Source organism: Caretta caretta, chromosome 3, assembly GCF_965140235.1.
Source record: "Caretta caretta isolate rCarCar2 chromosome 3, rCarCar1.hap1, whole genome shotgun sequence".
Classification (NCBI taxonomy): domain Eukaryota; kingdom Metazoa; phylum Chordata; order Testudines; family Cheloniidae; genus Caretta; species Caretta caretta.
The window spans coordinates 205,167,509-205,195,430 of NC_134208.1; the positions used below are offsets into that span (position 1 = coordinate 205,167,509).

At 45.0% G+C, this 27,922-nt stretch overlaps 1 protein-coding gene and 1 long non-coding RNA gene across 3 annotated transcripts in view; one reads left to right on the forward strand and one right to left on the reverse strand.

Moving 5' to 3' along the window:
* KAT14 (lysine acetyltransferase 14) lies at nt 1-25,493 on the forward strand. 2 transcript variants are annotated; one of them, XM_048842464.2, is made up of 10 exons: nt 1-256; nt 1,971-2,089; nt 4,611-4,732; nt 12,822-13,003; nt 13,561-13,980; nt 15,089-15,660; nt 16,686-16,822; nt 17,117-17,292; nt 22,240-22,430; nt 24,038-25,493. In XM_048842464.2, the coding sequence occupies exons 1-10, from the start codon at nt 1-3 to the stop codon at nt 24,209-24,211; spliced, it is 2,349 nt and encodes a 782-aa protein (XP_048698421.2). In that variant the 3' UTR covers nt 24,212-25,493. The 2 variants fall into 2 exon arrangements, with proteins under 2 accessions (XP_048698421.2, XP_048698422.2); XM_048842465.2 differs by having other exon boundaries at nt 13,564-13,980.
* The window catches only part of LOC125633345 (uncharacterized), a 13,657-nt gene continuing 10,671 nt past the window's right edge, over nt 24,937-27,922 (reverse strand). The window contains exon 4 of the long non-coding RNA XR_012667883.1: nt 24,937-26,939. This is a non-coding gene — a long non-coding RNA (uncharacterized LOC125633345). The remainder of the gene's footprint in view (nt 26,940-27,922) is intronic.

The following is a 27,922-nucleotide window of genomic DNA, read 5'->3' on the forward strand; positions in this document are numbered from 1 at the left end:
ATGGATAATAACGTTCACATGAGTGGGCTGATGAGTCGTCATGATGACGAAGCTACAAGGACATCAACTTCAGAAGGGCTGGAGGAGGGTGAGGTGGAAGGGGAGACTCTCCTGATTGTAGAATCTGAGGATCAGGCTTCAGTCGATTTATCCCATGATCAGAGTGGAGACTCCTTGAACAGTGATGAGGGGGATGCATCCTGGATGGAGGAGATGTCCTATTACTGTGAGAAGTGTCAGAAGTGGATACCAGCAAGTAAGGGTCAAGATTTTCCTCTGTTATCTTTGTCACTTTCCTTTTCTGGGTTTACTGGTTCTTTTCCTCCCAGAAAATAATGCATGTTCTTTTCCTGAATGTATGGGAGGCAGGGATGCCTAGTGGATAGAGAACTGGTCTGTGGCTCAGGAGATCTGTGTTATATTTCCAGCTCTGCCACTGGCCTACTGTGTGACCTTGGGCAAGTCAGTTCCCCTCTCTGTGCCTCAGTTTCCCCATCTGTAAAACTGGGATATTGACAATTCCTTTGTAAAGGTCTACCAATGAAAAGTGCTACATAAGAGGTAACTATTATTTTCCTGATTGGTTTGTCATTTCAGCGGGATGTATGAATAAATTTCAGCCTTCTGTATATAGGAATGGTTCCGTGGTCTCCTGAACTTAGATTAGTATTCACAGAACAATATACAACCAGTAGCAGCAGTCCTGGGAAGAAGGTATTTTGTGCTAAATAGCTAAAATGATCTTTCCAATATCTCCATTTAACATTATATAAACTCTTTTAGCTTTCTTCATATTCTAGTACAGCAGTTTTTCCTTTCCAAAATCAAGATCTACCTGAACACTGTTCATTTTGTGGCAGGAAGTACTGAATTCTTCTGGCTTGCTGCACACCTGTCAGTTAGTTCAACTGCCCAGTTTGCCAAAAGCTGTAGCGTGAAATCCTTTCTCCAGTGAAGTCATTGGGAATTTTGCCATTGACTTTACTAGAGCCAGGATTTCACATTTGGTGTTCAGAAAGAAAGAAAAGGAGGACTTGTGGCACCTTACAGACTAACCAATTTATTTGAGCATAAGCTTTTGTGAGCTACAGCTCACTTCATCGGATGCATACTGTGGAAAGTGTAGAAGATCTACGAAAGCTTATGCTCAAATAAATTGGTTAGTCTCTAAAGTGCCACAAGTACTCATTTTCTTTTTGCGAATACAGACTAACACGGCTGTTACTCTGAAAGGTGTTCAGTAGGAAGAAGTTAAAGGGACACAGTCAACGTGAAATCTAGTCTGTTTAGGTACTACATCTGATCCTGTGTCCTTTTGCCAGTTATTGTGGTTTGACAATCAGTTTTTTATGTATACTTTTTTTTTCTGTCTTCTGTTGCTATTTGAAAGACCCAAACAAGGGAAATTGATCACTAGAATGATTAGTGAAAGTGACTAGACACAAAGTGCTGTCAAATGCGCAATGTAAACAAGCTGAAAAAAATGGAAATATATTTTTTCTAATCTCTTTCAGTTAGTGTTTCATTTACAGTCGGAGAAAGGTACTGAGTGTGTCAGTACCTTTCCCAGACCTGAGAAGAGCTCTGTGTGGCTCAAAAGCTTGTCTTTCTCATCAACAGAAGTTGGTCCAATAAAAGATAATATCTCCCACACTTTGTCTCTCTAATATCCTGGGACTGACTCGTCTCCAATAACATTGCATGTGTTAAAATCTTTGCCTTTTTACGTGTATTCAAGTATTAGGTAGGAAAGCCCCTCTTTAATGTGTGGTTTTTTTGCTGTTGATCCCTTGTTGACTTCTGTATCTGTAAATTAAGCATCACACTGAGTTTCTATACTTCTGTTATGGAATTATCAGGGTTGCTGATCTCTTGCTCAGCGGATAAACACTGTTCTGAATCCAAATTTACTTTGCTCCATTTTTCCTATAAAAGGACTGAGGCATATCCCTTTTGCTTGTTTGTTTTAGGTCAGCTGAGAGAACAACTCAGCTACCTCAAGGGAGATAACTTTTTCAGGTTTACTTGCTCTGATTGCTCAGAAGATGGAAAGGAGCAGTTTGAACGGCTGAGACTAACCTGGCAGCAAGTAAGTAAAAGCATTCACTCAGGCATAAAACCAACAAACCAGACCTTCAAAAGTTGCTGTGTGTACAATGTGCATAACACCTAGAAGTTCGGAGTTAGTCACAGGTGGTGAAGAAATTTACCTGTGAGTTTTTTGTGGATTGCTATGTACCTGCTTATCAGAAAGTGGGACTTCTGTGAGTAAATTGAAAAGATTGTCTTAATGTGTTGTAAAAAAGCCAAGTTCCCCATTTTTCATCAATACTGTGCATTGCTCAATACAACTGAACACAATTTTAGAAAAGCAAAGAGAATGTGATTTAGCTGCTGTGCATTTAACAATTTTTTGGCATATGGGCATTGTTGGAAAAGTAATACAGCAAAACACTCAGCTGGAATAGGACTGAGTCTGACTGAGGTACATCATCTGAGTAAAACAGTTAGAATGTTTGTCTTACCTTTCCATTAGGGAAACGGAAGAGAAGGATTTAGCCAACTTAGACATGCTGCCCCAAATCCATGTTTGCATCACAGAATGGTGAATCTGATCCAGCCGTGGCGACTGCTGCAGTTCAGCGTTCTTTATTTCAGATACAGGATCCCAGCCAATATGTACAGTGCTGTGGTGCTGAGGCATATGTTTGTGCCCTCTGAGCAGTAGCGATGCTTTGTCTCAGCATGGATCATTAGAAATGTCCACTTCACTGTCCGTTGCTGCTGCTCATGGGCCCAGCGTTTTGTGTGTGCACATCTTCTAAATGAAGTTAGGAATAATACTCGATGCCCCAGAGTACGAGAGCTGCTTTGTGCTACTCCAGCTGGCACTAAGCAGACTCATAGCTGGCAGATCCAGCCACTTGAAGATTTGTCCTCCTTCGGGTGGCTTAGACCTTCTGTAGTAACTTCTATGTCACCCTCTTCTAGCAACCAGCATGGGTGTATGGCCTGGTATGGCCTGGTGAAAGGGGCTACAGTCAGGGCATCTTGAGACCCCCCGTGATCATCAGCAATCCCTTGATCCAGAAAAGCCTCTAGGGATCATTGGCAGCAGGTGGAAGATAGACCAGCCTGACAGCTGAATTTATGTCAGGGATTTAGGCTGGTGCCAGGAAATCATAGGATCTTGGGATGCACAGGTGCCCCCCCTCACCTCTCCTGCTCTAATCGTGCACTGAGCTCAGCTTGGCCAGTCTGGAGATTCTGGTCCAATAAATGCTACTAGCATTAGACTACATCGGTTTCTAGAATAGCAGAAGGAGAGTGACAAAGGGGAGAGAGAAAAAGTCAGAGGTAACAAGGAAGAAAGACAAGAGAAAACAAAGAAAATGCACCTTCTCAGAGGCAGTTTAGACAAGAAGCAATGCCTCCAGGATAGCCAAGTCTGGTATTGGGAAGTGGCAGAATCACCTTAGCTCGCATATGAAAAAACCCAGATTCCTTGATCTTAAGGTGAGATTCCTTGGATTCCTTGAGCTTAAGGTGAGAAGGGACTATTGTGACCATCTAATTTCACCTGTTGAAAGGAGCAGCGTTTTTAAAATTCTGACCTGTGTTTTGTCATTGGTGGGACACACTCCCACCTAGCTGTTTCTGCAGTGACCCTGGGTTCAGTGTGTAAAGTTCTAGAGCAGCAGTTAACAAACATGGAAAGGATTTTTGGAAAAAACCTAAAGACTGTATGTATTCTCCCGTTAGCATTAGTAGTACTTGGTTAGGAGACCATCTCCTGCCAAAGTAGGTTCCAGAGCCCTAAGAAAGAAGAGAATAAGTCTCTATAGGAGACAGCCTCCACAGGAGTTGAGTGGTTGACAGCAGGAGCTCCAAACTCATCTGCACCATTAATATTTGTATTCCAGGCTGAAGTGGTTCAATGTAATTGATAGTTTGTCCTCTTAGATTTATTCACAAACAGACAGATTTCCAAAACTGTGCTTTAATTTAGGCTCTTAGTGAGTCAATTGAGTTTGTTTGTGATGTATGTAAATGTGCTCTAAAAGGACTGTGTTCAATAAAGACAAAGCAAAAGCAGAGTGATCCATGGGATGCAATGTATTTTTATAGATTGCTCTGCTTTTACTGGATTCTAAGTGGAAAGAAGACATTAAGCAAATAAAAACACCTGAAGAGTCTGTCCTTGTGCACACATTTCTATGAGATTAGCAAACTGGGGCATTTGGTACCCATCCTTTCTGGAGAGAAAAGACGTCTTGTCCCCAGTCTGGATCCTCACCCCCTGATATAGCTCTTTTATGCCACTCAAGCTGTGCAAAGGGGCTATAAAGCAGCATCACCAGATAGCTGAGGATTCCCCTGGCATGAGAGAGTCCCTGGGTGAATAAAGCAGGTGAATGTGACAAACAATAGGAAGGAAGAAAGGATGAGTACAATTAACAAGATCATGGATTACATAGATTGGCTGTGTGGTTGTGAATCAATTGGAAGCTTTACATAAATAGGTCAAATCAGCAAAGAGTGGAGGGGGTGTTTCCCCGCCAGACAAAATGTTAATGGACTATTTGAATCCATTCCCTTTTGTGTTCCAGGTTGTCATGCTGGCGATGTACAACCTGTCTCTGGAAGGAACTGGCCGTCAAGGATACTTCAGATGGAAAGAAGATATTTGTGCTTTTATTGAGAAACACTGGACTTTCCTATTAGGGAACAGGTAAAGCCAATATTTCCCTGAAACTTGGAATGGAGATCACAGAGGGAAGAAATTGTGTTACTCAGTTAGGAAACAGGAATTCCAGACTATTCAGAGATTTCTCTCTCTATTCAATTCAGGGCGGACAAGAAGGAAGAAAGTGGAGGGTTTGATCTGCAGAGCTCAAACAGGGGTACAAAGCGATTTCTCAGGAATAAACCTGTTACATAGTGAAAGAGAGTTAGTGTTGTACAGAACTGGACACAGAGCTTTGTACTTTTGTGGGAATTTCCCAGCTTCCGTTCAGCGTAACCCTCCAAAATCATAACCCTAAAATCTCACTTAATTGCTGAACACATAGGGCCTGATTCTAATTTCATTTACGCAGGTGTAAATAAGGGAGGATGCCATCAAAATGAATAGAATTACACTGACATAAAATAGATGTGGGATCAGAACCCACAGAGAAAGAAACTAATTTTTCCTATTTCATCTTATTTTGGATCTTTTCTTAATGAAATCTCTTGTTTGCTAGTCACTACAAAATATTGTGACACTGTGGTGTTTTTCACAGTATATGTAGGGCCCTACCAAATTCCTGGTCAGCAGCTTCCTCTCTCCAGCTGCCCAGCTCTGAAGGCAGTGTCGCCAGCAGCAGCGCAGACGTAAGGGTAGCAGTACTGCGATCCTCTCTCCCTCCCTCTCCCCCCCCGCCAAATAACCTTGCAACCCCCTTCCCCCAACTCAGTTTTTGGGTTAGGACCCCTACAATTACAACACCGTGAAATTTCAGATTTAAATTGCTGAAATCATGAAATTTATGATTTTTAAAATCTTTTGACTGTGAAATTGACCAAAATGGACTACGAATTTGGTAGGGCCCTAAGTATATGTTTTAGCTATAAATTCGGGGGGTTAAATAAAAGTGGCTTACTTTACATTTTTAACCATTCTGGGATAGCCTAAAAATTTCAGGGATGTACACCAAAGTTTGCTTATACCATGTGTGACCTTTGGATGCGTGTGATAAGGAGAGGTTTCAGAGGAACAGCCATGTTAGTCTGTATTCGCAAAAAGAAAAGGAGTACTTGTGGCACCTTAGAGACTAACCAATTTATTTGAGCATGAGCTTTCGTGAGCTACAGCTCACTTCATCAGATGTATACCGTGGAAACTGCAGCAGACTTTATATACACACACAGAATATGAAACAATACCTCCTCCCACCCCACTGTCCTGCTGGTAATAGCTTATCTAAAGTGATCAACAGGTGGGCCATTTCCAGCACAAATCCAGGTTTTCTCACCCTCCACACCCCCACACAAATTCACTCTCCTGCTGGTGCTAGCCCATCCAAAGTGACAACTCTTTACATAATCAAGTCGGTCTATTTCCTGCATAGATCCAGGTTTTCTCACATCCCTCCCACCCCCATACACACACAAACTCACTCTCCTGCTGGTAATAGCTCATCTAAACTGACCACTCTCCAAGTTTAAATCCAAGTTAAACCAGAATATCTGGGGGGGGGGGGTAGGAAAAAACAAGAGGAAACAGGCTACCTTGCATAATGACTTAGCCACTCCCAGTCTCTATTTAAGCCTAAATTAATAGTATCCAATTTGCAAATGAATTCCAATTCAGCAGTTTCTCGCTGGAGTCTGGATTTGAAGTTTTTTTGTTTTAAGATAGCGACCTTCATGTCTGTGATTGCGTGACCAGAGAGATTGAAGTGTTCTCCAACTGGTTTATGAATGTTATAATTCTTGACATCTGATTTGTGTCCATTTATTCTTTTACGTAGAGACTGTCCAGTTTGACCAATGTACATGGCAGAGGGGCATTGCTGGCACATGATGGCATATATCACATTGGTGGATGTGCAGGTGAACGAGCCTCTGATAGTGTGGCTGATGTTATTAGGCCCTGTGATGGTGTCCCCTGAATAGATATGTGGGCACAATTGGCAACGGGCTTTGTTGCAAGGATAAGTTCCTGGGTTAGTGGTTCTGTTGTGTGGTATGTGGTTGTTGGTGAGTATTTGCTTCAGGTTGCGGGGCTGTCTGTAGGCAAGGACTGGCCTGTCTCCCAAGACTTGTGAGAGTGTTGGGTCATCCTTTAGGATAGGTTGTAGATCCTTAATAATGCGTTGGAGGGGTTTTAGTTGGGGGCTGAAGGTGACCGCTAGTGGCGTTCTGTTATTTTCTTTGTTAGGCCTGTCCTGTAGTAGGTAACTTCTGGGAACTCTTCTGGCTCTATCAATCTGTTTCTTTACTTCTGCAGGTGGGTATTGTAGTTGTAAGAAAGCTTGACAGAGATCTTGTAGGTGTTTGTCTCTGTCTGAGGGGTTGGAGCAAATGCGGTTGTATCGCAGAGCTTGGCTGTAGACGATGGATCGTGTGGTGTGGTCAGGGTGAAAGCTGGAGGCATGCAGGTAGGAATAGCGGTCAGTAGGTTTCCGGTATAGGGTGGTGTTTATGTGGCCATTGTTTATTAGCACTGTAGTGTCCAGGAAGTGGATCTCTTGTGTGGACTGGACCAGGCTGAGGTTGGTGGTGGGATGGAAATTGTTGAAATCATGGTGGAATTCCTCAAGGGCTTCTTTTCCATGGGTCCAGATGATGAAGATGTCATCAATATAGCGCAAGTAGAGTAGGGGCTTTAGGGGACGAGAGCTGAGGAAGCGTTGTTCTAAATCAGCCATAAAAATGTTGGCATACTGTGGGGCCATGCGGGTACCCATAGCAGTGCCGCTGATCTGAAGGTATACATTGTCCCCAAATGTGAAATAGTTATGGGTAAGGACAAAGTCACAAAGTTCAGCCACCAGGTTAGCCGTGACATTATCGGGGATTTGATCTTGTGCTTTTTCAGGAAGTTTCTTGAGCAAATGCTGTAGTTGCTTTTGGTAACTCTCAGTGGGATCATAGGGTAATGGCTTGTAGAAACTCGTGTTGGAGAGCTGCCGAGCAGCCTCTTGTTCATATTCCGACCTATTCATGATGACAACAGCACCTCCTTTGTCAGCCTTTTTGATTATGATGTCAGAGTTGTGTTTCCACACAAAGATGGATTACAAGCCGTCAAGAACACTATCATCTGGACCCATGGAAAAGAAGCCCTTGAGGAATTCCACCATGATTTCAACAATTTCCATCCCACCACCAACCTCAGCCTGGTCCAGTCCACACAAGAGATCCACTTCCTGGACACTACAGTGCTAATAAACAATGACCACATAAACACCACCCTATACCGGAAACCTACTGACCGCTATTCCTACCTGCATGCCTCCAGCTTTCACCCTGACCACACCACACGATCCATCGTCTACAGCCAAGCTCTGCGATACAACCGCATTTGCTCCAACCCCTCAGACAGAGACAAACACCTACAAGATCTCTGTCAAGCTTTCTTACAACTACAATACCCACCTGCAGAAGTAAAGAAACAGATTGATAGAGCCAGAAGAGTTCCCAGAAGTTACCTACTACAGGACAGGCCTAACAAAGAAAATAACAGAACGCCACTAGCGGTCACCTTCAGCCCCCAACTAAAACCCCTCCAACGCATTATTAAGGATCTACAACCTATCCTAAAGGATGACCCAACACTCTCACAAGTCTTGGGAGACAGGCCAGTCCTTGCCTACAGACAGCCCCGCAACCTGAAGCAAATACTCACCAACAACCACATACCACACAACAGAACCACTAACCCAGGAACTTATCCTTGCAACAAAGCCCGTTGCCAATTGTGCCCACATATCTATTCAGGGGACACCATCACAGGGCCTAATAACATCAGCCACACTATCAGAGGCTCGTTCACCTGCACATCCACCAATGTGATATATGCCATCATGTGCCAGCAATGCCCCTCTGCCATGTACATTGGTCAAACTGGACAGTCTCTACGTAAAAGAATAAATGGACACAAATCAGATGTCAAGAATTATAACATTCATAAACCAGTCGGAGAACACGTCAATCTCTCTGGTCACGCAATCACAGACATGAAGGTCGCTATCTTAAAACAAAAAAACTTCAAATCCAGACTCCAGCGAGAAACTGCTGAATTGGAATTCATTTGCAAATTGGATACTATTAATTTAGGCTTAAATAGAGACTGGGAGTGGCTAAGTCATTATGCAAGGTAGCCTGTTTCCCCTTGTTTTTTCCTACCCCCCCCCCCCCCGATGTTCTGGTTTAACTTGGATTTAAACTTGGAGAGTGGTCAGTTTAGATGAGCTATTACCAGCAGGAGAGTAAGTTTGTGTGTGTATGGGGGTGGGGAGGATGTGAGAAAACCTGGATCTATGCAGGAAATAGACCGACTTGATTATGTAAAGAGTTGTCACTTTGGATGGGCTAGCACCAGCAGGAGAGTGAATTTGTGTGTGGGGGTGGAGGGTAAGAAAACCTGGATTTGTGCTGGAAATGGCCCACCTGTTGATCACTTTAGATAAGCTATTACCAGCAGGACAGTGGGGTGGGAGGAGGTATTGTTTCATATTCTCTGTGTGTATATAAAGTCTGCTGCAGTTTCCACGGTATACATCTGATGAAGTGAGCTGTAGCTCACGAAAGCTCATGCTCAAATAAATTGGTTAGTCTCTAAGGTGCCACAAGTACTCCTTTTCTTTTTGTGATAAGGAGAGAGTCAGTATAAGATTTTCCTTCAGCAGCAGGGATCATTCTATTTTCTAATTGATTTAATGGTGTCAGGAAAGTAGCTAACAGAATAAAAGGTCCTGTTCAAAGCTGATAACCCTTTTCTCTCTCAGCACAGTAGTTTGACATTGTTAGGCACGCAGAGCATGGAATGTGTTTTTCTAAGTATGCCCTGCAACTCACTGAATCTGTTCTGATTCTGATGAAAAGAGACACGCATATGCCAGTGGGGACACAAGGGAGACAAAACAAGCCTCTGGAGTTATAGTTTGGATTGACAGAATGGACATAAGTATCTGGCCTTTCAGTCTAATTGGAAGGTATTTCTTTGCGTTATTGTTTCTGTTTAAAACACAGGTACCTGATTTCTGTGTTACCCTGACCACCACCATTGAAGGTACCAATAAAACAGGATTCAAATGAGGCAGCTGTCCCACCAGGCTCTGCTTCTAGAGGTTTTAGGACTGACTTCTTTGCAGGCAGCAGCATCATGATAGGGAGACAGCTGATGGCTCATTCTCCCTCTCTGTGAGATCCATCACTTCCTGTGTGTGCTACTCGATTCTGAGACACGTTGCATGCACTCTTCTCCTTTCCTTGTTACACCTAGCCTCCAGCAGGAATGCTTCCTGTCCTCCATGCATGCACCCCTGTGGGAGAATGGAGGATGGTTCCACTTGCTTGGAGGAGAGAAACCAGAACAGCCTCCTGCAAAATGACTTCTGCCCTGCATGTTGTCCCAGAACTTGGTGGTGCAGCTGCTTCATTTGAATCTAATCACAGGTGAGGCTGAACCCAGAACTCTCTTAAATGGCTGGCTTGCCTTGTGGCAGCCTACAAAAAAACTCAACACCGTCTGACCTGCTGTCACAGGTTGAGGTGGCCATTTAAAGGGAGTCCTGGGTTCAGTCTCACATGTGACTAGGTTACTTCTCAGTCCACTAGATCATGTGATGAGAGCATGTGACTCAAAACCAGGCCTGCTGGGAAATGCAAAGGCAGCCTGAGAGAGCACTCAGAGAGAGTTCAGGGAGTCTGCTGGAAGAGGGCAGGTTGGTAACAACTCTCCAGTGCTCCCAGGCAGAAGGCCTGAGAGAGAGAGACCTGCAGGGAGCAAGAGCCTATTGAGGAACAAGTCTTAGCTGAGGGACTTGCAGGAGCGGGTTGCTGCTGGGAGAGAAGCCACAGCTTGGAGGGCTGGAAAGGATTGTGAGCCTGAGGAGAAGAGCTGTAGCATGTTCAGGACTAAGTACCACGTATGAAAGATGGGAGCCGGCTAGGAAGGGCTGGATGGAAGATTTGTGTTGTTGTGAACTTTGTGTTCATCATGCCAGTTCCCCCAAAAAGGGGAGTTAGTGAGAAAATGCCCACAGGGTGAAATTGGATGAACTGGGGAAGAAGGGGAAACCGAGGAAGTGACAGTGCTTCAAGCCCGAATGGGTAAGGCCTGCTACACAGGCAAAGAGCACATACTCTTTACAAGTGCAGAAACAAAAGAAAAAAGGCAGTTTAAAAAAAATCCCACCAGCGGTAATACCCAGTGGAAGCAAAGCAAAGGAAGGAGAAGTTCTGCTCCTTTCCTCCTCCTTGTTCTTTGTCCCCACCATGTCTCATTCCCCCTTGCCTGACTCCTGTTTCAAAATACTACAGAGGTGGCTGCCGTTCCCCAAGAGCAGAGGGGGGCGAGGGCAGGTTCGGGAGAGAGCATCCCCACTACCTTTCCTCAAACAGCACCATTGTGCAGCCCCCTCAAACACGCCCAGCCCTCTGCCCTGACTCGGAACCCCCCACACCCCCAGTCCTCTGCCCTGACCCCTGCACCTCCTTCACACACCCCCAGCCCTCTGCCCTGACCCTGAATCCTCCTCACACACACTCAGCCCCCTGCCCTGACTCCGGCACCCCTACACATACCCAGCCCCCTGCCCTGACTTCTGCACCCTCCTCACACACTCCCTGCCCAGACTCTTGCACCCCCCACACATACCCAGCCCCCCCACACCCCATGCCCTGACTCTTGCACCCCCCACATCCACATCCCCACCCTCAGCACCAAACGGGAGCTCCTGCACACACACCCCCACGTTCCCACCTGCACCCCTCGCACCAAATGGGAGCTGCCCAGGTAAGTGCTCCACACCCAAACCTCCTGCCCCAACCCTGAGCCTCCTCCCTCATTCTAGCTCCTGGCCAGACCCTGCACCCCAACCCCTAGCCTGCTTCTTCACCCCCAGCTCTGTTCTCAGTGCACTCCCACCCTCATCTCAGTGCAGAGAGAGGAAGAGAATGGGCCAGAACCAGGGAGAAGGTAGGTACCTACTCTATGTGGACAGGACTGGGACCCAAGACTTGCAGCGGGCTGAGCGGGGCCGGCAGCTGGGACCCTGGCTGGCAGGAGCCGGCAGACGGAACCCCAGACCAGCAGCGGGCTGAGCCGCTCAGCCCACTGCTGATCTGGGGTCCCAGCCGCCGGCCCTGATCAGCCCGCTGCCAGTCTGGGGTTGTGGCTGCCGGCCCTTTGCCAGCCTGGGTCCCGGCCGCAGGCCCTGCTCAGCCCGCTGCCGGCCTAGGTGAACGGAACCCCAGATGGGCAGTGGGCTGAGCGGGCCGGCGGTGTAAGATCAGCATTTTAATTTAATTTTAAATGAAGCTTCTTCAACATTTTGAAAACCTTTTTACATACAACAATAATTTAGTTATATAATATACAGACTTATAGAGAGAGACCTTCTAAAAAACGTTAAAATGTAGTATTGGCACGCGAAACCTTAAATTAAAGTGAATCAATGAAGACTTGGCACACCGCTTCTAAAAGATTGCCGACCCCTCATGTAAAATGACACCTTCTTACTCAGTAGATCTCTCCCTTCTCTCTCTCTCCCCCTTCCAATACCCCTCTCCCTTATGTGTCTTGAGTCCTATCTACTGACTTTAACAACAGAGTAAGTTTTTACTCTTCTTAGCACTGTTAAGTTAGCACAGCTACTGGAGAGTGAGCTGGATTCTGTTCTGGCTCTTTTATCGTCAATAGAACTGTTGATTAAGACCCAACTGCAGAATCTTTATGGTTGGTGATGTGAAAGCCGGAATAAACAAAGCACCAGCAGTTAGGAAAACCATCTCTTTACTTGTAAACTCCGCATATTTGATATTGCAAGTCCCTGAGAGAGCATCAAAATGGAATCGCTTTTCAGAGCAGAGTCTAGTTGATAAGTCATAGCTGGGTCTTGGAACTTGGTGTCCCAGATTCCAGCTGGAAATCACCCAGTGGAAATCAGAAAGAGTGGCACTGCTGAAATGCTTCAAGTCTGGAGGCCAAGTGAACTACTACATCAGAGTAAATGGCACAAGCATTCACCCTAGTCTTTTTGGCAAAGGAGAATAAAGTCTAATTAAAATGTTCTTGGTGTCTCTCATTTTTCCCTCTCTTGATTTAGGAAGAAGACTTCAACTTGGTGGAGCACTGTTGCTGGTTGTCTTTCTGTAGGGAGCCCCTTGTTTTTCCGCTCAGGGGCACAGGAATTTGGAGAACCAGGATGGTGGAAACTTGTTCACAATAAGCCTCCTACGATGAAACCTGAAGCAGAGAAGCTCTCTGCATCTGCACTGAAAGCAAAAGGTAACTGTCATGATGACAACACACAGAATGGAATGGCACAGCTGTGGATGGGGTGGGTGGGGTTACAGGGCCTGATTCTGCTCTCATTTGCACTAGTTTTACACTGGTGTAAATCCACTGACTTCAGAGGAGTTTCTCCAGATTTATACCAGTGTGAGAAGAGACCCATAGTTTTTTACACCCTCTTTGTAGCGTACATACACGTATTGTCATTTAAATGATCCAAGTGCTTTTGTATTTTGTATTGCATTCCTGTCTCTGTAATTACCACAATTTCTCTACTCCCTGTTACCTTGATGTTCTTCTCTTTTTAAAGCATCTTTTGTCAGTTTAGTCACAAGGAGTGAAATTCACTCCTGTGCAAAGGGCCAATATCGGACTTCAGTGGTGCCTAACCTTTATGCTCGATGCTCTACACAGGGGAGAATTTCAACCATGGCTTGAAGGCCCTTCTTAAAAGACTACCATCAAAACTTGCTCATGTGGATACAAATGATGAGTAAAGGGGCATCAAAAGCTCAGTGCCTTTTAGAATAAATAAACTATTTATTCTCTAGCAGCTTCAAAACCACCTCTGGATCCCATCATTACAGTGGAGGGGCTGAGGAAGCGGGTGAGCCGCAATCCTGTAGAGTCAGCCATGGAGCTGAAGGAGAAGAGGTCTCGCACTCAAGAAGCCAAGGACATTAGGAGAGCCCAGAAGGAGGCAGCTGGCTTCCTGGACCGAAGCACCTCCTCCACTCCCGTCAAATTCACCAGCCGAGGCCGTCGCCCTGACATGGTCCTTGAGAAGGGAGAGGTGATTGACTTCTCATCTTTGAGCTCCTCGGATCGAACTCCTCTGACAAGCCCGTCTCCTTCCCCATCTCTGGACTTCTCTGCTCCTGGGACGCCAGCTTCCCATTCAGCTACTCCCAGCCTGCTCTCAGAAGCAGATCTCATCCCGGATGTAATGCCGCCACAGGCCTTGTTTCATGGTAAGAGATGCCATGTGCTGTGTTTAATAGGAAGTGACAAGCAGTTTCTAACAATAGTGTTGACATAGTTACCTTGACAAAAGAATACCCTGTTTGCTTTACTTCAAGGCATGATGGAAAATAACTGGCAAAGTGCAGTTTTCTTCCTAATTACATGACAATCTAAATTAGATTTTCACAGACAGATGTAGTCAGAGATTCTAAGGCAGGAAGGGACCACTTGGTCATCTAGTGTGACATCTTTTATAACACAGGGCAGAGAATTTCACCCAGTAATTTCTGCATAAAACAATATGACAGGTAATAGTGTTGCAATGTCAGGTCAAGGCAAAATTAGAGAGCTCTCTTAAAGGAAAGAGTCTTTCACATCAGTAAAGTATTGAGGTTTTTGTTTGTTTGTTTTCTAGTGCTTTCATTTGTCTGAGTACAGACATGTAACATTCCCTAATCAAAGAGATGAATTCTGGGTCAGGTTGTGAGATGCTTACTGAAGCTGAATAGTACTTTATACCATGAGTAGTCCATTGAAATGAATAGGGGGAACACATGGAATAAGCACTACTCACTGTAAGTAAGGACATCACATCAGCTTTGCTCCATTAACTTAAGTGGAACTTGTCCAGCTTACACCAGCTGAACATCTGGCCAGTAATCTGTAAGGCTTCAGCTCAGCTCTGCCATTTTATTGCATCAGTTTTCATGCTCTTAAGGAATTTTTAAGGAAGACATTAAGTAAAGAACAATTTTAAAAAGTGTTCCTTTAAAATAGAAAAAAAAATGAGTCTACATTTTGAAGGGACTATTGGTTTCGGTTGCCCCTGTTTGAAGGGGCCAAACTGTGAGACACTTTAAAGAGACCTTAAATGGCAGGTGCTCAGCACTTCCTGAAATCAGGCTCCTTTAAGATTTCTCAAGTTGGGCATCCAAAATCACTAGTTACTTTTGAAAATGTAGGCCCAGGAGTGTCTGACAGGCAGGCTATTACAGGTAAACGCCACGTTATATTTCCTTCACACTTAAGCCACAAACCCCCTGGGGTGATGATGTTCTTGCTATGCTGGGTTTGCATTTGTGTGTGTCTATTGAGTTATTTTGGTCTTCTGTACAGATGATGAAGAAATGGAAGGAGATGGAGTCATAGATCCAGGAATAGAGTACATTCCCCCTCCTAGTGGGCCAATGGGTGCTGGGCCTATGATAGTGAGCCGAAAGAAAGTGAAAACGCCTGAGCAGATCAAGCAAGAGGTGGAGAGTGAAGAAGAGAAAGCAGAGAGGATGGAAGTTGACAGCGAAGACCCTGAAGATTCAAATGCATCCCTACAGGCCAGGGGACGAGACAAGAGGAAGCCACAGGTGGAGAAGGACAATAAGCCCAAAGCTCCCAAGTACACATCTGTAAGCATCTATGAGGAAAAGCTACTTCTGAAGAGGCTGGAGGCCTGTCCCAATGCCGTGAGCATGACCCCAGAGGCCCGGAGGTTGAGGCGCAAGCTGATAGTCCGGCAGGCCAAGAGGGAAAGGGGCCTGCCACTCTTTGACTTGGACCAGGTTGTGAATGCTGCTCTGCTCTTGGTTGATGGGATCTATGGAGCCAAAGAAAGAGGCATTTCCAGGCTGCCAGCAGGGCATGCAACATACAGAACGACTAGCCAGGATTTCAGGATCCTGGACAGGTACCAGGTGAGTGCTTTCAATTCCAAGTTAGTTCCTGGGGCCAGCTGTATCCGGGTTTCTGTTACATGTAGTAGACATCAAACTGAGGAAATCTGGCTCCCAAAGTAAAAAGGATTACAAGAATGAGCTTCATTTTTTAAAGGACTTGTATCCACACCAGCGCACTTCCCAGCTCCATTCTACAGTTGGATAATACTCTATAACAGGGGTGGCCAACCTCAGCCTGAGGAGGAGCCACAATTTACCAATGTGCATTGCCAAAGAGCCACAGTAATAGGTCAGCAGTCCCCCATCAGCTCCCCCACCCTGCTCCCAGCGCCTCCCACCCACCGGCAGCCCGGCTGATCAGCACCACCCCCTCCCTCCCCGCACCTCCCAGTCAGCTATTTTGTGGCGTGCAGGAGGCTCTGCGGGGGAGGGGAGAGGAGCAAGGGCATGGCAGGCTGAGGGAAGGGGGCGGGAAGGGGTGGAGTGGGGGCAGGGCCTGTGGCAGAGCCGGGGGTTGAGCAGTGAGCACCCCCCGGCACATTGGAAAGTTGGCGCCTGTAGCTCCAGCCCTGGAGTCGGTGCCTGGACAAGGAGCCGCATGTTAACCTCTGAAGAGCCGCATGTGGCTCCGGAGCCATAGGCTGGTCACCCCTGCTCTATAAAATCCAAACACGTGTAGATGCCACCGTTGCTAAGTTCCAGTTGCTCATGCTCCTTCTACACTCAAACACTTTGGTGATGGAGCCTGTGTAAGTACCTTGACAAATTGCATTACTTTCTTACCATCCAGGACCATGGGCACTCCCAAGATGACAGTGGGTGATGGGTGCACTCAGAACCTTGCAGGATCAGGCTCTGAAATTTGGGGGAGCTGTGGAGTCACTATGGGCAGGAGCACTGGACTGTAGGTGCCAGACTCCCTGGTCGGACAGGTGGAAACCCCGACTGTGAGAAGTCTTTTCCCCTCTGTAGCTTTGGGTTCCAAACATAAGACAGTTGGCAGCTCCCCTGACATGACCATTTATTTTTGTCCTGCCATGTAGACTACGCTGCCTGCTATGAAGGGATATAGGCACCAGACAACAAAATTTCTGTACCGACTGGTAGGCTCAGAAGACTTGGTGACAGACCACAGCATCGTCAGTCCCTACACGTCTCGCGTTCTGAAACCTTACATCAGGTACAGACTCCTAGAGTCTGAATCTCACTTCTGTCATTCTCTCCTCCCATTCTTAGGGGCAGACTGGTGCAGGGTGCTCAGGATTGCAAAAGCATCCTGGCTTCTGGTGAATAGCTTGTATTTTTGCCTGGTTGGGCACAAGTTTCCACAGGAATGAATGGAACACAACATCCTCTTGTAGCACTTGTAGTATATCAGAGGAATATTTCCTGTGCAGCAAACATTTAGTAGCAGTGGCAGTTATTGTTACCAGCTTGTCTTTCACATTGTTGATTGTTTTTGTGGTACTGGCAGGCGTGACCATGAGACCAAGCCTCCTAAACTGCAGCTGCTGGCAGAAATCTGTGCCCATCCACACAAGAACGATCCTGACTGGAAGGCTGAGCCTGAAGCACCCATTGATTACTGCTACGTTCGCCCGAACCACATCCCCACGATCAACTCCATGTGCCATGAATTCTTCTGGCCTGGTAGGATTCCCTCAGTACGGTTTTCTAGGAAAGAAAAGGTTTTGTTTCAAAAATTATTTTTGGAGCAGGTCTGTTTCCTCAGTGGTTATTTGTTTGCCTCAGTTATTCTAGAAATATTTATTTAAGAGGAATTCTGTCAGATGGTCTGTGGTGGAAAGACGTCAGCCTCTACATTTCTGAGATCAAACCGTACTGGGCAATTGGGCCTTGAGTCAGCAAAGCACTTAAGCATGTACTGTGCTTGGAGCGTGTGAGCTAAGAGGACTACTTGCATGCCTAAAGTTAAGCACCCGCTTAAGTGTTTTGCTGAATCAGGGCCTTATCATAGTAAACAGAGGTTTTACCAGACACTGTTCCTAACTGGCGTGAGAAGAAAGTTTCTTCCCAGTAAGCACAAGGCCGCAACGCACTGGACTGGAACTCAGGCAATCTGGGTAGGATTCCTGCCTCTGCCACATGCTCCCTATGTGACCATGGGCAAGGTCCTTAATCTCTCTGGGCCACAGTTTCCCTTTGGTAAAATAGGGATTATAGTATTTATTTGTCTGTGTTGCTTTTTATTTATTTTTTTTATTGTAAGCTCCTTGGGGCAGGATCTGTCTCTTACTATATGCATGTCACTATGCAGCCCTGATCTTGGGTGTGGTTCCTAGGCAGTAGAGACTTAGTAATGATGATCTGCTATGTGGTTCAGCATCTCTAACACTGCAAACTAAGTTTTTCATAACACACAAGCAAGCAGTCCACACCTATATTTTAAAATCAATATTTGCACTACACTTGGTCGATTATTATTATTAGATATTATTTGTATTGCAATAGCACCATTAAGCCCTAAATCAGTAGTCAATAAATTGGCATGTCTGTCTTTACACATGCAACTTTGGAAAGCATGAGACACCCTCTGGTTCTAACAGAAACTGAACACCTTTATCACAACTCTCCCCCACATCCCTCCAAATCCCTCAGTCCCCCATCCACTCAGTGCCTATCCTTATGGCACAGACAGGAATTTGTGATAAGCACCAAGGCCCAAATACACAGTTATTTAGGCTCCTAGTGGAAATACATCTATCTAGTTTTAATCTAGCTAGCTCATGTACCAGAGCACTGAAGATGCGACAGAGTGGGCTAGCCCTGTGAGTAATTACCCAGGGTTTTGGTCAGCTGCCCTGGCTTCCCTGCTCTGGTACCTGAGCTAATGAGATTAAAGATAGCGTGGGTATGTGTAGCCAAACTGCAGTCACACCGGGTGTCAGTTAAAGGTGAGATTTTTCTACTGAAATAGTTATACCAGTACCACCCTTAGTGTGAATACAATTATACTGGTATAAAGGTGCCTGATACTGATACAAGAACCTCCACAAATAAGTCTTGTCTACATGTGGAAATTATACCGGTATAAGGAAGGGTGTGAATTTAAAGTGCTCTAATTATACCAGTGTGACTCCCTATGTGGACTATAAGGTGGATAGAAAGCTGGCTAGATCATCAGGTTCAATGGGTAGTGATCAATGGCTCCATGTCTAGTTGGCAGCCGGCATCAAGCGGAGTGCCCCAAGGGTCGGTCCCGGGGCCAGTTTTGTTGTATATCTTCATTAATGATCTGGAGGATGGCGTGGATTGCACTTTCAGCAAGTTTGCAGATGACACGAAACTGGGAGGAGTGGTAGGGATAGGTTTGCTGGAGGGTAGTGATAGGAAACAGAGGGACCTAGACAAATTAGAGGATTGGGCCAAAAGAAATCTGAGGTTCAACAAGGACAAGTACAGAGTCCTGCATTTAGGAAGGAACAATCCCATGCCCCGCTACAGACTAGGGACTGAATGGCTTGGCAGCAGTTCTGCAGAAAAGGACCTAGGGGTTACAGTGGACAAGAAGCTGGATATGAGTCAACAGTGTGCCCTTGTTGCCAAGAAGGCCAATGTCATTTTGGGATGTATAAGTAGGGGCATTGCCAGCAGATCGAGGGACGTGATCGTTCCCCTCTATTCGACATTGGTGAGGCCTCATCTGGAGTACTGTGTCCAGTTTTGGGCCCCGCACTACAAGAGGGATGTGGAAAAATTGGAAAGAGTCCAGCGGAGGGCAACAAAAATGATTAGGGGGCTGGAGCACATGATTTATGAGGTGAGGCTGCGGGAACTGGGATTATTTAGTCTGCAGAAGAGAAGAATGAGGAGGGATTTGATAGCTGCTTTCAACTATCTGAAAGGGGGTCCAAAGAGGATGGATCTAAACTGTTCTCAGTGGTAGTGGATGACAGAACAAGGAGTAATGGTCTCAAGTTGCAGTGGGGGAGATTTAGGTTGGATATTAGGAAAAACTTTTTCACTAGGAGGGTGGTGAAGCACTGGAATGGGTTACCTAGGGAGGTGGTAGAATCACCTTCCTTAGATGTTTTTAAGGTCAGGCTTGTCAAAGCCCTGGCTGGGATGATTTAGTTGGGGAGTGGTCCTGTTTTGAGCAGGGGCTTGGACTAGATGCCCTCCTGAGGTCCCTTCCAACCCTGATATTCTATGATTCTGTGTGGAGTTGTAGTTATGGCATAAGAGTGGCTTTTTTCTGGTTTAGCTTATGTAGCTTTGGAAGCAGTTTAAACAGCCTAAAAAAGTTACTCATTCTGGAATGTGTGTGTCTAAACAGGAGAGTTATACCAACCAGTATAAGGTACAGTGCTTTAACCATACTGGTATAATTATACTAGCATAAGGGAAACACCTCCCATGTAGATGAGCCCTAAACTGTACTTATATAAAGCCAGTATACACGCCATGTTGGGGCTGTACTGCTTTATAACCAGTAGTCAAAGCCATACAACTTTGTGTACAGACAAGCTCTGAGTCATTTCACAGTAGACTGCAGCCCTGAGATAATTAACACTTCTCCTTATCACTGATTCCTCTCCACCCAACTCTTTCTCAAGCAAGAGATTGGTTAATTCCACTGTTTGCTCCCAGTATTCCATGAAGTTTTAAATCTCAAGAATAATTCGTGTTACAGAAAAACAATATGCTGTTACTCCACCTTTGCAAATACATCCGTTGTTGGCATTTTTGTGATGGTTTTAATGAGCATATGAGGAAACATGAAGGGTCTGATTCTTCCCTGCCTTGCATCTTGCTTAGGCAATTCCATCTGTGGAAAATGGGTGTAAAATATTACCAAATTAGAATGGTAATGGCTTACATGTACTGGGCACTACCTTTGCCCAGGTGTAATGGAGAATCTGGCCCTTATATTTATTATTAATGATTTCTGTTACCATAGTGCTTAGGAGCCCCAGGCGTGGCCCAGTACCCCATTGCACTAAGGACTGTACAGACACCGATCAAGTGCACTGTTCTACTCTGAAAAATGACTTAAAGGATAAGTCTGTTGCCACTTAATTAAAGGTAGTTCAGACCTTTGTAAAGGCTTAGAGAATTAAAATCTTTTGTTTACAGGCTAGGAGGGATCAGCAGAGGGTAAACCAAAAACATGTGAGGAGTGTCCAAACTAGCTTTTACAAAGGCTATGTCTTCACTGCAAAAAAAAAAAAAAAAAAAAAAAGGGGGGGGGGGGAGGGGGGATTGGGTTTTTTACACCGAGATAATAAAATCCTACTAGAGATAAGGCAATATAGTTTTCCCCTTGAGGTAGCTAGCTGAAGTAAACCCCAGGTGGGGATTGTAGGTCTGATTAACTGGCTATGCTAAGATAAAAACTACAATGCCTTGTATCCACTAAGATTGTGCATCAACAAAACTAACTTAAGTTAAAAGAAAAGGAGTACTTGAAGCACCTTAGAGACTCCTTTTCTTTTTGCGAATACAGACTAACACGGCTGTTACTCTGAAACCTAACTTAAGTTAGTTTTCTTGCCATAAAACCATAACTTTTTTTCCCCCCCAATGAAGACATAACCAAAGATACTCACTTCCTCTATTTAACTGATGCAAAAAATCTCTAGTGAATCTAAGCTCCATAAATCAGATTTAAATCTGGGCAGGATCATTTTAATTTCTGTGCTTCATTTCAAAATCTATGAACCCTTTCTTGCATCTGCAAAAAGTCCAGTGTTACTCTATCTTCCTTCTTCATGAAAAGAGGTCTCATCTGCAGAAGAGAGGAGGTGGCTTCCTTACACATGGCTTCTTGGGGTTCCACGTTGATTGTACCTCCCTGGCTCTAGACCGGATCTGACCAGTGTACAAATACAAATACAGTTTTTCAGTCTGCAGCCCTGGAATCTCAACCTGAGATCTGAAATTCTTTTGGAGTCACATATTGCCAGCAATACACTCCTGTTGATGAGCAAGCTGTAATAGAATCCATTACACTGTCCCATAGCTTTATTGGCTATGCAGGGCAGAAGTAAAGAGCAGTACAAACACGTTTAGGACCCAGTCCAGCTATCATTTACACATGTAACTTTATTCATGTGTGTGTTTGGAATTGGGCCCTTTATGAATTCAGTAGCTGTGGCTCTGAATACACACAGGAAGATCATCAGTTGGGTAACAAGATGCCATTTTTACCATCACTTTTTAGAGCAGAACCACATTTTAAGTTAGTTTTTTGTCTTTATTTTCATACCATTTGGGTGTGAATCAGTGTTGTTAATTTCTTAGCACCGGCTGCTGTAGAGTCCATTTTTAAGGATTTTTTTTCTTCTGTACATGGGCTAAATGCTGCTCCCATTGACTTCAACAGTAAGACTTCTTTTCTGGCCTTACAGGCTGATAGCATCTTTCTATGCATAAGAGTTTGAAAATGACAACAAAAAGTAGTAGTTGAGCAGATTCTCCTGAAAAGCCTGCTTTTTAACACTCTTTAAGCTGTTAATTTCCCTTAAATTCCATCATGCCCTGACTGTATAATATTGTATGAACTGTTTTGTATTGAATTAACATTTCCCTTTGGTTTGCAGTGCTTTATAGCTGTGCTCTTCTCACACCCTGTAGGAATTGATTTGTCAGAATGCCTACAGTATCCAGACTTCAGTGTTGTTGTCCTTTACAAAAAAGTCGTCATTGCCTTTGGCTTCATGGTGCCAGACGTGAAATACAATGAAGCTTACATCTCTTTTCTGTTTGTTCATCCTGAGTGGAGAAGAGCAGGGATTGCAACCTTTATGATCTACCATCTTATTCAGGTAGCTGCAAGATTCTTCTCCTTGATAAGGAGCCAGCATTGTCCCCATCTTTATGTGTGGATGCAAACAGTGCTGAGTCAATACCGCTTGTTTTTATCCTCTCTCTCTCCCCTTCCCATCCTTTGTTACCTTGTTTGTGTACTTACATGGGTGACATGCTACCATGTGTGAATTTTTATTGTGAAAATCATTATTCTCAAACAGAATTTTTTGATGGATTTAAAAGGACATTTTCAAATAGGGTAGGCTATGCGTGATTGGATGGCCTAGGAGATTAGCCAAGTGATACAGGCCTTGTCTGTATTTGGGTTTGGCTCCAATTCATCCATCAGCAGCCAGTAACTGTGCAGCAGCAACACTGCAAACCGCAAGCGTAGAGAAGAAAAGTTGCGATCTGCACTGGATGAGCTAATCTCAGTTTCAAGCCGGGGAAGGCTCAATCAGTACCAGTATAGCTTTCCTTACCTGTAACTCAGCTACACCAGTCACTGGCCACCGATGACTAGATCACAAGCAGAGTTAATGCCATAGACTCTGACATGTAGGGTGCTTGTTCAAATGTATCTCGGTTTAGGTAAAGAACAAATGTTTGTCACTTGGATCAAACGTGAGGAATGCCCACATTTTACAAACGTGTTAACTGCCTCGAGTTCACTGGCATCAGCAGTTGTGAACTGTGTGAATGCAATTCCAAAAGTTACACATTTCACTGGGGGCAAGGCTGAATATTTCTAATGTTCTGGTTCTAACTTTTCTTTTTCAAAAATGTCCCTAATTTTGATTGCTTTATTCTGGCCTCATACAGGTGGGAGTCTTATTACTAGCCTCTGAAAACAAGAATTAATTTTTCTTGCACACCAAGATCAAATGCTCTGTCATTAACATTCGTTAATGGCTGTATCCTACTCCTTCCTTGCACTTACCGTTTGGATGTAATGGATGCAAAATGCTTTCAGAGCATGGCATGAAAGGAGTTCTAAAAGTCAGAAGAATTATTATATTAAACATATTGGAGAGTTTTTATGAATAATCTGATTGCTAAATAACAAGTTAATGTCAGAATTGCCACTTACTATCTGAACACAGATATTTAGCTGGGCTTCTCAGGCTGTGAGCCCGGGGGCTCAAGGATGGGAGTGGATCAGGCTGGGATCTACTGGAATTCCAGTGTGACACACCTGGAGGTAACCTAGTGGTGCCAGTGTGATTCTAGCAAGTCTAGGTGTATTTGATGACAGAGATGTGTCCAGCCCCAGAAGCAGAATGCCTACTCTTTTGGATGTTTTTTTCTTCCGGTCACTGTTAGTAAGTGTTTGAGATTATTTTTAATTAACAATTACACTGAGAAGGAGATAGGAAAATTGACAAATTAAAGTCTAGTTTCTGTTCCTGCCCTCAAACTGCTGATTACTCAATCACAAAGGTTTTTGATAAACAGTCGTTCATCTGATTTCAGCTGTTGCTATGTGTTGTAATTTCTCTGTTTCAAGGCCTCTGCTTTTCCCACATTTCTCTAAGTAGTTAAATTCTAGAATTTAAGAGTTTCTTCACCTCCTCCTTTTCCCTGGAGGCGCTCTCATTGTCTGGCTGTGTTTTTTCTTTGGCAGACCTGCATGGGCAAAGATGTTACTCTTCACGTCTCTGCAAGCAACTCCGCTATGCTGCTGTATCAAAAATTTGGATTTAAGACTGAAGAATACATTTTGGATTTTTACGACAAATATTACCCCTTAGATAGCAAGGAGTGCAAGCATGCATTCTTTCTGAGATTGCGACGATAATATATCACGGATACACAGCTCCGTGGAAAACCTGACAGGCTGTATTAAGAGTTGCCATGGATTTCAGCTCAGGAGGTTGGCTCTTAGGGTTCAGTAATGCCATTATCGCTAACATCAGCAATGATATACTGTATGCTTAATTTGCAATCTGAGATTGATTTATGGCCTCCATGGGGGTGTCGAGCAACAGGCCTGAGAGTATGAACTGGGACACAATGGAAGGGGAATTTCCTGCCCTCTTTTTGGAGAGCCCTTTGACAAACAATTAGACTTCAAAGGGGCTGGAGGACATTAAATTTCTCAAACCTAACAGTGTGTTGCAGTGGTTGTGTGTTCAGTATGAAGTTTGTGCAGTGCACAGTATTCTGTAGCAGGAACAGGATGTCAGGTGTGTTCGTAGCTAGGTGAGGTTAGCTACAAGAGCTGCTAAGTCAGCTCTTTGAAATCTTTAAGTCCATCTATCAGTTGTTGAAGCTATAAAGCATCCCTCCAACCATGGGCCCAGCCTTGCTGGCTCCAGCACCCCACCCCCTTATGCCATAGGCAGTCTGGCTTGAGGAATCTTAGCACAAGAGGAGAGGCAGTTGTGAGATTTGAAATCTGATCCTTGCTTTATGGCATTAACCTATTGTAACTAGTGGAAACAGGGGGCAAAGATGAGGCAGTAACTTTTCTCCAAAGAGCCCAGTCTGTGATTGTAAGGCTCTAAACGTTACCAGGTAAGCCAAGAAAAGTGTTAAGGCAACAAAAAAAAGCAAACACAGGGCTTGCCTCACACAGAGGACTAGTCCTTTTCCTACATAGTTTCGCAGCTCCTACTCCCCTTTTACTGCAGGTGAACGGTAGCTTGCCGGATTGTTTTACAGTTTAGCAGGTTGTAGATACGGCAGTCTGTGCATCTGGAACATGAGCCACACCTCCGTAGTCTTAATGTCAGAGCCACATAGCTGCAGAGAACAGATGTGTTTTTTTAAATCCACCTTGTATACATTTTAGGTGCCTAAGTGTGGTCTGCATTCTAATCTGGGCAGAGAGACCGACACTCTGTCTGTTTCTGTACAGCCAAGGTAAGCCCTCCCTGAGACACATATGTAATTGGTACTAGAAAAAACTCATGACTTTTGAAACCATCTGAGAACTATCTGCCCTGCCATCTGTGCACATTTCCAAATATTTTATGACTGTGTGTGAAAATCCTTGATGTTACTGATGTTAAGAGTTAGCTGTTTCCGGAAAGTTCTGTCCTCTGGTGAAATTAAAGACCTTCTCTTGGACAAGCCCAGCTGCAGTCATATGGTGTGTTCATTTATTTTTCCCACCATTCACTTCTATCGTCTTTTTTGATGTCGGGGGCTCCTTATACTCGCCTCTATTGCGCAACTGCATAAGGGCCATAGAGGATCTTGCCTTAACAGGCCCTTTCCACACACTCCAGAAGACAACATAAAAAGTGTTTGATTATGATGAAATCAAGCAGTTATTTTAAATAATCCATGGAAATGAAACTGTTTTTTGGATTTTAAGACAAAATATGCAGTGAGATTTTCAAGACACCCTTAACTTTGTATGTGCACAACTGTGCCCCATCCAAGAGAGGAAGGATGGGCCAGTGATTAGGGCACTAGCCTAGGACTTGAAGATCCAGCTTCAATTCCCTGCTCTACCAGACTCCTGGTGTGACCGTGAGCAAGTCACCTAGCCTCTCTGTGCCTCAGTTTCCCATCTGTAAAATGGGGGGAATGGCACTTCCATACCTCACAGGGGTGGTGTTAAGCAAAATATATTCATGATTGTGAAGTGTTCTGACACAATGCCAATAGAGGACAAATAAGTTAAATAGATTCCTCTGCAGTTTTGTGGGCAAGTGAGATATAGGCACAAGTGACAATACAGAGATGGCTACATTCTCTGACTTGTAAATATTGCTTGTCCATTGCTTTGTCCAGCCAGTTAGCTGTCTAAATTCTGCGCCTGGTTCCTACAGTTTACTGTACTCCCAGAACTATGGGGTTAAAATGAGATACCTGATTACCATGATTAATATACTCTGCAGTGTGCTATTGTGCTGTCGATGCATACACAAAATCCCTTTCACAAAGTGCTATCTTGTTGAGGTCCCTTTAGAAATGTGGTTCTCCTCTATTCATCATAACGTTCTTCTGGTGTGAAAGCAGGATGCCACCAGAACTGGCAGTAAAATCGCTCTCACAGGCAGTCTAGCAAGACATCACTGGCACTGAATGGCCATGGAAATGAAAGCACCCTTGAGCCCCATGAAAGTCCTTCCGAGTTGAATCTGAAGTACGTGGGTGGGGCTATGCTTCTCGTGTTGTACCTGTCCAGGGTGGGTTTGGATTGATGGCTCTATAAGATATGGAGTTTGTTTTCACTTGTGACTCAAACTGCTATAGTGTCTCAAAATTCAGCTGCTTCTATTTTATCAGCTAACCAGGCAGAATGCAGAAAAGCTCATTAAACTGATGTTTCCTTTAGAGATGATGGGCTGGGCCGTCCCCACTATGAGAGATCAGGGTCAGGTCCTTAGGCTGGTAGCATTGAGGAGGCAGCATGTCCAGTCCTGGGGAAGCACTTCCTTCTCTATGGTGCAGTTTTGATGGGTTCCAAGGGAGCTGTGCACAGCCTTTCCCCATTAGACAGTCACCACACCATGAGGCATTTGAGGGGGTGGGAGTCCAATGAGGGAATTTTTTGTCCTCAGAGGACCCACCTGAAGAGGTAAAAAGGCAGTTTTACGTCCCAGAATATTAACCGTTTGTCTTCCCAATCACCAGCTATGATTGTACTATGGGGTGACTCCAGTCTCCTTTCCTCTCACGTGTTGAATCTATCTTAGGCCTTGTCTACACTATAAAGTTTTGTCCATAAAAGTTATGTTGCCTTAATTAAAGCCACTGTTGCATGTCCACCCTAGCTCCTTGTGGCGGCAGAGCACATCCACACTAACAACTCTTGCATCAGACCCAGAGAGCATTGCACTGTGGTACCTATCCCACCGTGCAACTGGCCGCAGGGTGCTTTGGGAAGGGTTTGCCATGCCTCATTGGGCAGGTACAGCATCACATGGGGCAGGTTTCTCAATCCCATCCTTGTCAGCCACTTTTCAACTGAAGTGTGATGGGGGAGGGAGAGGAGAGCAGTGTGTCTGGGGTGTGGGAGACAGGCAGACTGACCGACCTACCATGCGGCAAGGTGAGGGGGACACCCTCCCGAGTCATCCCCCAGCTCTGCTTGGCACAGCAGCCTCTCCCGAAACAACCCGCTCTGCCTGTCTGCGTACCTATGGTTCTGGGATTCCTGCTGAGTTCTCCCACAGCCCCATCCTGAGCAGCTCCGTGCTGAGGAATATCAAAGCAGCCCAGCAGTCCCCTCTCCCATCCTCCCCCACCCCCGCTCCCTGCAGCAGCAGTCTGCCTGCCCCTGTGTTCCCAGTGCAGGGCAGAACAGCAGCATTCCCCGCTAATGATTTGCTCTTTGTTCCCCCAAGGGAGCAGCAGGCTCAGCTATTAGATACTTTCCAGAGTTTTGAAGGAGAGGGTCGCATGCCTGCAGGGCAGCAGAGATCAAAACAGTGAGCAGAGCGGTCACCGCAAGCATTGTGGGATACTGGTGGAAGCCAGTTATGTCAACAATACAAACAGCAGTGTCTACACTGATGCTTTGTTGCTTTAATTTTGCTATAAAAAGCTCTAT

Bases quoted from the DNA above. Each gene is read 5' to 3' on its own strand.
- KAT14 (XM_048842464.2), top strand. From the start codon at position 1: ATGGATAATAACGTTCACATGAGTGGGCTGATGAGTCGTCATGATGAC. The intron at 257-1,970 runs GTAAGGGTCAAG...TGTTTGTTTTAG, and splicing joins TCAGAAGTGGATACCAGCAA to GTCAGCTGAGAGAACAACTC. The intron at 22,431-24,037 runs GTAGCTGCAAGA...TTTCTTTGGCAG, and splicing joins TGATCTACCATCTTATTCAG to ACCTGCATGGGCAAAGATGT.